Raw genomic sequence first — 12,639 nt, 5'->3', positions numbered from 1 at the left:
ACACCCATGTATCTCAGCTTTGCCTTACTTCCTTTTTTCTCCGGTAGTACTTCTTTCTCTCAGACTGTTTATCAAATTCTATGAGTTGAAGTCTACAACAGTATCACACCAAAAGGAAAACTGGGCATGACATGTGGTGTTCTACCCCAGGGTAAATAGAAAAATGGCACTGCTCAGTTAGCTTGCTCAGCTTCCTAAGGAGTATCCTCTCCTGTGTAAGGGCCATGTTAAAATCTGGAAATTGGGGGGGAAGGGTTAGGCAGTTTAAAATGACTATTTAACATTAAAAATCTGTTTTCATAAGTCATATAAAGCAGTGCTCTGGAGAATATTCTTGGATGGGGGAACTACAAGAGAAGGAAGACTGTGTGGGAAGGAGGAGCAAACATGAAATGTTCTATAGAAACTGTGAGATTTAAACATTAGCCAAAAAGAAGATAAGGATTTTAAAAAGCCAAGAAACATCAGTATCAATGGAAAGACATTTCTAGTTTAGAGACAGCAAACATATGAAATCATGAAATTATATTATAGTAAATGCTCCTTAAATGACCATGAACAGTAGATGCATTTAAATAACTTACAACAGTTGATTTTATTCAAGCAATTTGAAATATTTTCTTGAACAGATCTGAGTCCCTGATTTCTGTCCTTTTAACAAGTCACTCTCCCTAGCAAAATTAACTGGTTGTGTTTGTTCTGCTGTTCCAGAGAATAATTTTCTGTAACTCATTCTGTACAAATATTTCAAAGATTCTTTTAACTTCAACTCCTTAAGCAACGATCAAAATGGAACTTACATTAGTTTTCTTAGTCCACTCAATTCCCAGTAATTCCCTACTGAAATAACTTGAAAAGATAGACCCGGTTTTCACAATCTATTTTCAACACTTTTAATTTTATTTATTTCTTTATTTTTTGCAAAGTAAAAGTGTTGGTAGTAAGTGAAAGTAATTGCAGATCATCACTGCTCAGTTTACTCTCATAATTTAGTATTGATAATTACTATCAAAGAGAGTATCTCTGGATAAAAGGAAGAAAACTCAGGTTACTATACAGGATATTTCCCATATGAGATAAATATTATTATTTACTTTCCAGACTCTTTTTCTTAAAAGAATAAGTCCCTTAGGAAATGTTTTTCTTGGTTTCGCAACAATGCAAATGCACTGAACACTACAGACTGTACTTAAAATTGGTTATGATGGTAAATTTCATGTAATATGTACCTTACCATAGTTTAAAAAATGTTTTTATAGAGTAGGGATTGAAACACCAAGACATATGTATTACATAGGTCTCAAGGGCTTGTTTTCAGTTGCAAAGAACCTACTGCCATTGCCTGTTTCAGTCCTTTTTTTTTTTTGAACAGTGTCAAATACTGCACCTAGTTGAAAAGACTGTACACTAATTAGCATCCACCCACAAGGCAGTTCATTTTATATTCTCTGCTATCCTTTTTTTGAAGATGACTCAGAATCTTGGTCCCAGACTGTAAAGAGATTTTTGTTACCTATTCTAGATAATAGTCTCCTCTTTCCCTCTATCCATGACTGAAAACCATGGCAGCAAGCATGGGCGAAGGGAGGGAAAGGGAATGGCAGCCACAACATAAATCCTACAGGAATTAGAAATCAAAACTTGTCTTGATACAATGAAACATAAACTAGGTGAAATTAAACAGTAATACACATGTCTATAAGGTGTTAGAAAACAAATAAACAAAAAACCAAATAGTAACAGCTAATCAGTTAATGCATCACATCAGAACAGTAAGAATAGTGAAGTTTTATATCACAGGCTATTTTTATTTACCATTTACTTTTAAATAATGAGCAGTTTTAAAAAGCATACAAAGTCTTTGGTTGTTATAAGCCACACTCTCAAATCATGTCAATAATTATTTTTTCTGGATTGATACACAGTTAAAATACTCAAATATCCAAGCATTCACATAATGACTGCATGTCTCTGTAAATAGCACTTATGAGTGTCTTAAAGTCCTCCACAGTTTACAGATGTATGCTGTTCAATGACATTATCTGCCCAAGGTCATATTCTTCAAAGTGATCAAAAAGTGTCTGGAATAATCACTTATAAAAGGTAATAACTCAGGACACCTGGTGGCTGAGTCAGTTGAGTGTCTGACTCTTCATCTGAGCTCAAGTCTTAATCTGAGGGGCAGGAGTTGAAGTCTTGTGTTGGATCTGCACTGGGCGTGAAGTCTACTTAAAAAAAAGAAAGGTAATAACTCTACCAAAAAGTACAAAATACACTATTATCCAAATATAAACAGTAGACTATTAGTCTAGTAAAAAGATGGTCTTTGGTGGTTTGTACTTGCTAAAAGCCAGCCCTATTCTATGTGTATGCACGAGCCACACACATATCTGGTCTGTGCTAATAATTTTCACTTCATATTAAATAAGTACAGGCATGCTGAGCTTGTATATTTTTTTCACCAACTCATTTTGAAACCCTCCTATGGGATTTGGCTACAGTAGCATGTAAGCTTGGTTATTACCTCTAAAAGAAATTTCCCAACAAAATTGGGAAGCTAATGACAACAAAGTGAAACTGATGCTTTCCCAGTTGAGTGTTACTCTTGGTTTCCTTCAAGGCATAGAAGAACTTGCCCAAGTAGAAGCAACACCCTTTACTTTCTTTATAGTATAATGGAGTAGAGGAAAGAATGGCAATACATTCTATTATCTGTTGGGAGCCATTCCGAACTCACTAGTTGAGAAAACTCCTTGTGAGTTTAAGGTAAGTTTGCACAATCTCTTGCCCTCAGATGACGACCAATATCCATCCCCACTCAATTATTTCTGCTTGAGCACTGACCCCCAAGGCACCTTGTTGTTTGGTATCGGGAGTGACTTGTCCCCTTATTCTGGCCCTGGTATGATGATTTCACCTTGTGAAGGAAATTATCGTAGGAACTTCTTCTTTTGTGATTATGGGAACAGACGTTGTGTCTCTGGCAGGTCATGTTTTCCTCGATACTTCTCTTGACCTATAAACAGGCTAATGACCCTTACTCATAAAACATTGACTTTTACGTATACAATTCTGTTTCTACCGTTGTGTTAGTCCAAGAGGTTCATACAGTTCAACATGTAAGTCAACTAATCAAAAATGTTTCTCATGCCCTAGGTATTCAAGAAATCATAGACCAAAAACTAGACACAAAGGTAAATGCCCTCAAAGAGATTATTCTATATATCGGAAACGAGCTAAACTCTTTAAAGGTACGGTTGGCTCTCTGGTGCCATAAGGAATATAACTGGACAATTAAGTCTTGCCCGGAGACAAAAAGCCTAACCTAGAGAGAAGGAATAGATAAGGGCAGAACATAAGTTACTACATATACTTTTGCTAACTGGTGATGTACAGCAGTCCCTTCCCCAAGGCCTCCATTCCACAAACACCTTCTGTTACACTGGCAGCTGTGATGAGGATGGACAAGAGTATCTACAACTTAACTATGACTTAATCTTAACATTATTAAAATGTGTTATCCTGCTTTTTACTAAGAACACCCTGTTATTTTCTTAGTTACTCAACCTCCCTATAATTGGGGTAGTTCTGCAAGAATACTTCTGTAAAACCTGTTTCTGTACACTTTCCAAAGCATCTTATCACAGAGAACTATCCATTGTAAAACATTCCATTTTCTGATGCCATGTTATTGTCTGATCTATAAATAAAGACACCAAAACCAACAGGATAGAGATGCCTGCCTGGTGATCAGAAAGAATCTTGGGGCTCTCTCACTCTCTCTCGCTGACACTGTCCATCCTTCAGGGACCCCTGGACCAGCTGGAGCTAGACTCTGGCAATTATCAGCCTTGGTTTACCTACAGCATTTTCTCTGACCATGAAAACAAAGAGGTGGAGAGAAAGGACTAGGATCAACACAGAATTCTTCTTTGTTCTCAACATAGAGATATTTTAGACTCTTTCATTTATTTGGATTCACTCTGAGGAGTTTCTGTTTGTTTGCTTTTTTAAGTTCTGAGCCTGTTTGGTGGATATTGTTGCTATTTTAAGAACAACAGTACTTCTGGGCCAAGTGGTTTCATGAGTTAATTCTTCAAAGAATAGAGGGCTCTTTGCTGTTTAAACTACTTCAGAGCAGATAAAGAAGTAACTCTTTTCAGTTCTTTTTAGGAAACCAGCATAACCCTGATATAAAACTCTAAAAAAGGTGATAGAGAAGAGGACTATAGAGGATACCCAAATACTAATCTTAAGTAAAAAATGTTACCAAAAAGGAACCTATGTGCTTAAATATTACACCATAACCAAGTGTAAGGCTGGTTTGCAGAATAAAATAACTCATCATCCTACTAGGTCAAAGAAAAGCACATAATAGGTCACAACAGATGCCAAAAGCCAAATGATAAAGTTCAACTTCCGCTCATGATAAAAATGTTTCATTAAGTAGGGGCGCCTGGGTGGCTCAGTCGGTTAAGCATCCGACTTCGGTTCAGGTCATGATCTCATGGTTCATGGGTTCAAGCCCAGCATCGGGCTCTGTGCTGACAGCTAGCTCAGAGCCTGGAGCCTGTTTCCGATTCTGTGTCTCCCTCTCTCTCTCTGACCCTCCCCTGCTCACACTGTCTTTCTCTCTCAGAAATAAATAAAACATTAAAAAAAATTTTTTTTTAAATGTTTAGTTAAGTAGTAATGAAAAGACATTATCTTAACAACAAGAAATATATAGACCAAATGAACACTCAACATCTATTATTCAAGGCTGCTTCCAATGTGCTAGCCAATGTAAACAGACAGACAGACAGGTGCACGCACGCGCACGCACACACACACACACACGACCTTGGTCTAAAACCCATTCTCTCAAAAAATCCTAGTAAGCTACAAATATTAAAGACACTTCCTTGATTTATTGAATTATAGATTCAATAAATTGAATTTATTGATTTATAGAATTTATTGAAAATTAATAGTAAACCCCATATTTAATGATGACATAGTAAAAATATCCAAAAAATAAGAAATAAGAGAAGGATGGCCAGAATCACTGTTATTATATATCACTAGGCTGGAGAAGCTAGCAATTCATTAAACCAAGGAAAGAAAAAAATATATAAACAGAGATAGGATTATATTTAAATTATTGTTTTCCTAGAAAATTCAAAAGGAACAATTTATTAAAACTAGTAAGTTTAGAAAATTGGTCAGATATATATCACTCATCTACATATCAGCCACAAAACATTAGTTAATATAATAGCTAAAACTACCCAAAGGATTACTTTAATGAAACATAAACAGTTTACTTTAAAATTTACGTCAAAATGAACGCAATAATATTCAAGAAAATTTTGAAAAAGATAAATGAAGGGCTTGCTTTTTTTTTTTTTTTTTAATGCTTTACTTATTTTTGAGAGAGAGCATTAGCAGGGGAGGGTCAGAGAGAGAGGGAGACACAGAATCCGAAGCAGGCTCCAGGCTCTGAGCTAGCTGTCAGCACAGACCCCTACGCGGGGCTTGTACCCACGAACCGGGAGATCATGACCTGAACCGAAGTCGGATGCTTAACCGACTGAGCCACCCAGGCGCCCCAATGAAGTACTTGCTTTATGAATTACTAAAAACATTCCAGAATCAACGAGATTGGTATTTGGATAGGAAGAGACAAATAGAACAAAGCAACAGAATAATAATAAGACCCATGCATATATGGAAATTTATTATACTAAGGTAGTATTTCTAGTCACTTAGGAAGAATTGATTTTAACAAATGATTTCAGAAAAAATGGCTAAATCCTTATCTTATATAATGTACAAAAATAATTTTCAGATGTTTTAAAGAGCAAAGCATAAAAAACTATAAAATAATTAATAGACGGTATAGGAAGCTATTTTAGTAACTTGGGTATGCACTGCCTTCTTGAGTGATAAAAAAAAGTGGGCATTTTAAACCAAAAGACTGAGAGTTCTTGAAAATATCTGCCATATATTTCACAAAAAATTAATATATCTTTAATCAAATATAGATAAATAATTTTGAAGAATAATGGGAAAAATATATGGACAAACCACATTAAAAAATGGTTAATTATGTTAGGGCACATCCTGATTAAGGAATATCATGCTGACATTAAGATAAAATAGAGCTATGTATGGCAAGACTTGCACCATATATTTTTTGGTCTGAAAACCCAGAAAACAGAGTAGTATGCATATTCAATCTCACTTTCACAAGAAAACGAAGTAACATGTTTTGTGCATGCGAGAAGTGGAAGGTTTTGGAGTACCTACGACTGGAGAAAGGCCTGAGAAAGTTTCATTTTCTTTGTAAATTGTTGGCTTTCTACATGGTTGTATCATTTTAGGGTTTTCTACCCCTCCGCAGTGATGAGAAAATAAATTTTCAACAGAATGCAGTACTTGCTTCCCCGCTACTCTCATCTGGAATGTGAATTCTAATCATGGTAAGCAGGAAGATCATTTTATTTTCCTTCATTTTCATGTCACTTCACTTCTGTTACTACCCTGTTCCCTTAACATAACTTGTCAAAAGCATCAGTGAGATAAGTAACACTTTACATAGCAAGGCTGCTCTGCTTTTGCTTGTTACAGTATAACAAGGGCGACACACCCACTCCTTGGTTTCAGTCTCTTCCCCAATGTTCGTCACTTGACAAGCACAGCTTTCGTACACCTGTAACTCGCTGCTTCTGTTCACACCAGAGTGGAGACCCGAACTAACGCCTGGGTTCCCACTGCGGGTAGAGTTTGCTTTTTTGCTTTTTCCGCCTCGCCCACCCAGTCTATCCGTCACCCTCGGGGAAGTTACCCCACTTCTCATTGACACGGCTATGATGACACCCCACAGGAAAAGCGGAGAGCGGAATTAGGCAACAGCCTTGGGAAGAACAACAGAAAGACCTATTGAAAGTTTTCGAAAGAATAACCACGATAGTACTTAGCTTCCGGAAGACAACCCTTGCCCCGAAGGGCGTCTGGGACACCCGCGCCGGGACCCACTGCTCACCCAGACATCGCCAGCCCTGCCTCCCCTGTTTCCCGGCGAAGAAGTCAGGTCGGCGCGAGCGCTGGCTGCGGAGTAGAGCAGGATCCCTCCCCAGGGAGCGTCGCGGCGGGGACAGCGTTGCAGCGCTGACGTCGCGGGCCCGGAAAGCCGCTCCCGGGTCCGCTCGGGGACGCTCACCCGAGTGGTTTTCTCTCGCGCAACGTCCCTCCGCACTGTGAGAACTGGTCGTCTCCTCAGCTCCTCGGCTTCTCTCCCTGAGGCACCAGTACTGCCAGCGCACCGCCCTCGCGCACACACACAAGTTCCCCGCCGTTGTGCTCGACGGGTTCCGAAAGACCAACTCGCTCGCGAAGTTTCTTACTCACAGTTCAGAGGTTCCCCGCCTGTCTCTCACGCCTCTCGCCCGGGATCCGCGGCGCCCGGCCGAGTGAATCGACCGGAAGTTGTTTTCCGTTCCTGTTCAGAGGGCAGCGCCTGCGCGCGGAGCTTTTAACCCTTCACCCTCCACCCGGCCAGGCCAGGCCAGACCCCTCCCGCCCTATCCACACTCGCCCCGCCCCTCCAAGCCCCGCCCCGCCCCGCCCCTCCTCACAGAGTAACGAACAGGAGCCAACAGGCATCAATGTCAAGGTTAAAGGTCACCTGCGGGCCTTGGTTAGGTTTTTTCCTAAATAGAAAATAACCAGGTTTAACATCACCCTGTATGTGAGTTAGCATACACAAGAATCATCTGATAGTCTTGTTAAATACGCAGATTTACTAATTAACCCCTAAAGATCTTGGAGTTCAGAGCAAACAGGGTTATGGGGGGAAGCCTGGAACCTGCATTTTTGTCAAATCCTCATGTGAATGTGATTAAGGTGGTTAAGGTCCACAATGAGAAACACTCCACACACACATGCACACACACACACACACACCACATACACACGAACACACCCATTTGGCTTTTCCCTAACTGTAACACCTTTCACCAAATATACTTACTAAAGTTGAATGATTGGTATATGCAAGCAGACTTCATAGAAAATTCTCATGAATTAAAACTTCCTCATTATTCCATCTCCTAAGTATGCCTGAATATTCTCCAAGACAGAAATTTTAGACATGTTATCTAGAAATGTTTGAACTCCCAGTTTTACCTCTGATACCTACTGGGTCAGGCAAGTTGCTTAACTTAATGAATCTTAATTTCTCATCTGACAAATGGAGACAGTGATAATTTACTTCACTAGATGAAGAGGGTCAATCCAATAACGTAAGCAATAACGTAAGCAGTAACGTAAGCACATGGTAAATTTTAGAATGTTCTGCAATGAAAGATGTTGTCCAGACAGCTTCATGTCAGGCTGGCTCCCTGCCATCAAGGTTTTCCCTGGTATTCCTTGCATGAAAATATAGCAGTCAAATCTACCGTACATGTGGAAGCTTCCCAACAGCACTGAAGTCTAGGACTTTCCATACTGACTGGAGCAGAATTGCATCTGACTGAATGCATGTAGCACTCTCAGAAGCTTCCATATTAATGACCTATTTATTTACTCAATTAAAAAATATTTTTAAATGTTTATTTATTTTTCAGAGAGAGAGAGAGATAAAGACAGATCACGAGTGGGGGGAGGGGAGAGAGAGGGAGACACAGAATTTGAAGCAGACTCTAGGCTCCTAACTATCAGCACAGAACCCAACACAAGGCTCAAACACACAAACTGAGAGATCATGACCTGAGCCGAAGTCAGATGCTTAATTGACTGAGCCACCCAGGTGCCCCTAAAAAATATTTTTAGAACTCTCACTGTTTTTTCTACATATCTTATGTGGTTTGGTGGTGTTTGAAAAGACCTCATCACCAAGCACAAGCATACTAAGGACATTGAAGTAACAGTTTGATAGACAGGATTAGAATGACCATGGGTAGCTCAGTGGGATGAGCATCTAACTGGATTTCAGTTCAGGTCATGACCCCAGGGTCATGGGATAGGGTCCTGCGTTGGGCTCTGTGCTGACAGCACCAATTCTGCTTGAGATTCTCTCTCCCTCCCCTGCTCACACTCTTTCTTTCTCTCTCTCAAAATAAATAAATTAAAATTTAAAAAAATAAATTAAATGACTGTGAATATTATACATTATTTCAGGCACAGCCTGCTCTAGAAAGTAGTTTTATATCCACAGACTCAACAAAATTTTGCAATTGAGAACTTTCTTGTCCTAGCAATTGGATTCAGGCATCCAAGCCATGCCTGAATGGGTCTTTAGCCAGTGATTCTTTCTTCATCCTGAAGATTCAAGCCTAGCTCTGGAATTCTTGAGCTCCCTTTTTTTCTGGTCCCATATAACTTAGAAGGTACTATCTTCTCTTTTTTTTTTTTTTTTTAATTTTTAATGTTTTTTTATTTATCTTTGAGAGAGAGATAGAGATAGCATGAGCAGGGGAGGGTCAGAGAGAGAGGGAGACACAGAATCCAAAACAGGCTCCAGGCTCTGAGCTAACTGTTAACACAGAGTCTGACGCGGGGCTCGGACCCACAAGCTATGAGATCATGACCTGAGGTGAAGTCGGATGCTTAACCTACTAAGCCACCCAGGCGTCCCTGCATTACTTTCCTTAGGCCTGTAAGTCCAAGGATTTAATTTGCAGTGCATTTTAAAATATTGGGCTTACTTTGAAAAGTTAAAGCCAAAATATATTGCAAAAAACATTTAAACAGAAACATCTTGTATATATCATTGTGATCAGTTAAAATGTTTCTATAGTAAGTAGTGAGTTAAGCATGACAGTAAAGCACTGGTTTTTTATTTAAGAATTAAAAAAACTTTTTTTTTAATGTTTTATTTACTTCTGAGAGAGAGAGAGGCCATGAGCAGGGGAGTATCAGAGAGAGAGGGAGATACAGAATCTGAAGACAGGCTCCAGGCTCTGAGCTAGCTGTCAGCATAGAGCCCGACGCGGGGCTCAAACCCACGAACTGTGAGATCATGACCTGAGCTGAAGTTGGGTGCTTAACCGACTGAGCCACCCAGGCGCCCCCAAAGTTTTTTTTATAGCAGTTTTAGGTTTATAGCAAAATTGAGTGGAAGGTACAGAGATTTTGCATATACTCCCTACCCCAATATATGCATAAACCTCTTTCGTTATCAACATCCCCCGCTGAGTGGTGCGTTTATCATAACTGATGAATCTACATCAACATCACATTATCATCCAAAGTCCACAGTTTATTTTAGGGTTCATTCTTCATGTTGTACATTCTATGAATTTGGACAGATACATAATGACGTCTATCCATCATTATAGTATCTTACTATACTAGAGTAGTTTCACTGCCCTAAAAATCCTCTGTGCTCTACCTGTTGACCATCCTACCCCCAAGCCTAGGCAACCACTGATCTTTTTACTGTCTCCATAGTTTTGCCTTTTCTATAATGTCATATGGTTGGAATAAAAAAGTATGTAGCCTTTGCAGACTGACTCCTTTCACTTAGTAATAAACATTTCAGTTTTCTCTATGTCTTTCATCATTTGGCAGTTTATTTACTTTTAGTACTGAATACTGTTTCATTGCCTGGTGTACCAGTTCATTTATCCAATAACCTACTGAAGGACATCTTGGTTGCTTCCAAGTTTTGATGATTATAAATAAAGCTGCTAAAACATAAGCGTGCAGGTTTTTGTGTGGACATAAGTTTTCAACTCCTTTCAGTAAATATCAAGGAGTAGAATTGCTGGATCATATACATATTTAGTATGTATTTTTAAATGTTTACTTATTTATTTGGGGAGGTAGAGGGGCAGAGAGAGAGGGAGAGGAGAATGCCAAGCAGGCTCCCTGCTGTCAGCACAGAGCCCAATATGGGGCTGGATCTCATGAAACATGAGATCATGACCTGAACTGAAACCAAGAGTTGGACACTTGACCAGCTGAGCCACCCAGGCACCCCTAGCATGTTTAGTTTTGTAGGAAGCTGCTAAACTATCTTCCAAAGTGACTGGACCATTTCATATTCCCACTAACAATGAATGAGAGTTTCTGTTGCTCCATACCCTTGTCAGCATTTGGTGTTTTCAGTGTTCTAGATTTTGGCCATTCTATCAAGCATGTGTTGTATCTCACTGTGTTTTAATTTTCACTTTCCTGATGACATATGATGTGGAACATCTTTTCATATGGTTATTTGCCATCTGTACATCTCTGGTGAGATATCTGTTACGGTCTTTGACCCATTTGAAATTTGGGTTCTTATTTTTCTTTTTGTTGAACTTAAAAAGTTCTTTGTGTATTTTGTCTAACAGTCCTTGATCAGATGTATCTTTTGCAAATATTTTCTCCCTGTCTGTGGCTTGTGCTTTTATACTCTTGACAGTGTCTTTTGCAGAGCAGAAATGTTTAATTTTAATGAAGTCCAACTTATCCAAGTTTTTAGTAAATTGGAAAAGCTGCTCGGTGACTTTTAATCAAAATGGTGGAATTTAATAATACATCCAAAATCTAAAACTTAATGCATAGCATTTTGAATGTGGAGGTGCTAAAAACTTTGAATAAAGAAGAAAAAAATTAAACATATACATTTCTTAAGTATACATATTTTCTCTCTTTTCAATTCCATGATGTTGTAGTCATAAAGAGAAATGGTTGCATATTTATCCAGTGTATGAAACATACATGAATGCTGGGATAGATAGATGAATTTTATGCTAAAATAGTTTCAAACATTTTCCTTTTTCTATAATGATGATGAATTTTTTAGAATTGACATATAATATGTTTTATTGCGGTTAAGAATTGAGTTGAGACATTTATTTGAGGATTAATCCTTTAAAAGAATGACATGACTTCTCTCCAATTTCCTTTATTCATATTATATTTATATACCTTAGGGTAGCAAGCAGTACTGGAGGTGGAGTGGGATGAAAATGAGAAGTTAAAAAGGGGGGGGGTGCATCTGGGTGGCTCAGCAGGTTAAGGATATGACTCTTGATTTCAGCTCAGGTCATGATGTCACGGTTCATATGTTTGAGCCCCACATCAGGCTCTGTGCTGATAGCAGAGCCTACTTGGGACTCTGTCTCTTTGTCCCTCTCCTGCTCTTTTTCCCTCTCCCTCTCTCTTAAAAATAAATATTTTTTTAAAAAAGGAAAATGAGAACTGAAGACTCATTAAAATATTTTAGCTTCTTTTTTCAAACTGCTTAATATTTTATTGAGAGTTTTGAATATGAATCTAGGGAAAAGGAAAGCTGCCAGTATACACACTTACTACAACTTGGAATGTCAGGTATATATCAATGATCTCAGTCAAATCTTTGATGTGAAATATCACTACTAATAGAATCTGGTTGACTTCTGATTTAGGATGACATCTGGACTAGCTGTTTGTGTCTTAGACTCTAAATTAAATGCCTAAAGAGAAATCTGAAAAACATGAGAACTGATAATAGCATTGAGAGGAAGAATTGATGACCAGGTCCAGCATGTGTGGCTGAGCAGGCTCTTCCCTGAGCAAAGCACCCAGCTGACAGGGGTGGCCACTTGCCAAACCTTGCCCCCTTGGGGTTGAATATATCCCAAAGAGGTGCCTTTTTCTAAGTCAGAAAAAAGATGTGAAAAGAGTAGC

At 38.8% G+C, this 12,639-nt stretch overlaps 1 protein-coding gene across 4 annotated transcripts in view; it reads right to left on the bottom strand.

Moving 5' to 3' along the window:
• TANK (TRAF family member associated NFKB activator) overlaps window positions 1–12,639 on the bottom strand; it is a 96,056-nt gene that overhangs the window by 70,612 nt on the left and 12,805 nt on the right. Inside the window, exon 1 of one of the 4 annotated variants that reach the window (XM_039253438.1) lies at window positions 7,393–7,502. The exons of 1 other annotated variant lie outside the window; for it this stretch is intronic. Coding sequence is in view for 1 of the 3 variants with exons in the window: in XM_039253436.1 (XP_039109367.1) it covers window positions 7,028–7,035 (8 nt within the window). In the remaining 2 variants the exon portion in view is untranslated. 2 more of the 4 variants (XM_039253440.1, XM_039253436.1) reach the window with 2 other exon arrangements.

Source organism: Hyaena hyaena, unplaced genomic scaffold (genome assembly GCF_003009895.1).
Source record: "Hyaena hyaena isolate Hyena2069 unplaced genomic scaffold, ASM300989v1 scaffold_450, whole genome shotgun sequence".
NCBI classification, from domain to species: Eukaryota; Metazoa; Chordata; class Mammalia; order Carnivora; family Hyaenidae; genus Hyaena; species Hyaena hyaena.
This window is presented reverse-complemented; position numbering and strand designations above follow the sequence as displayed.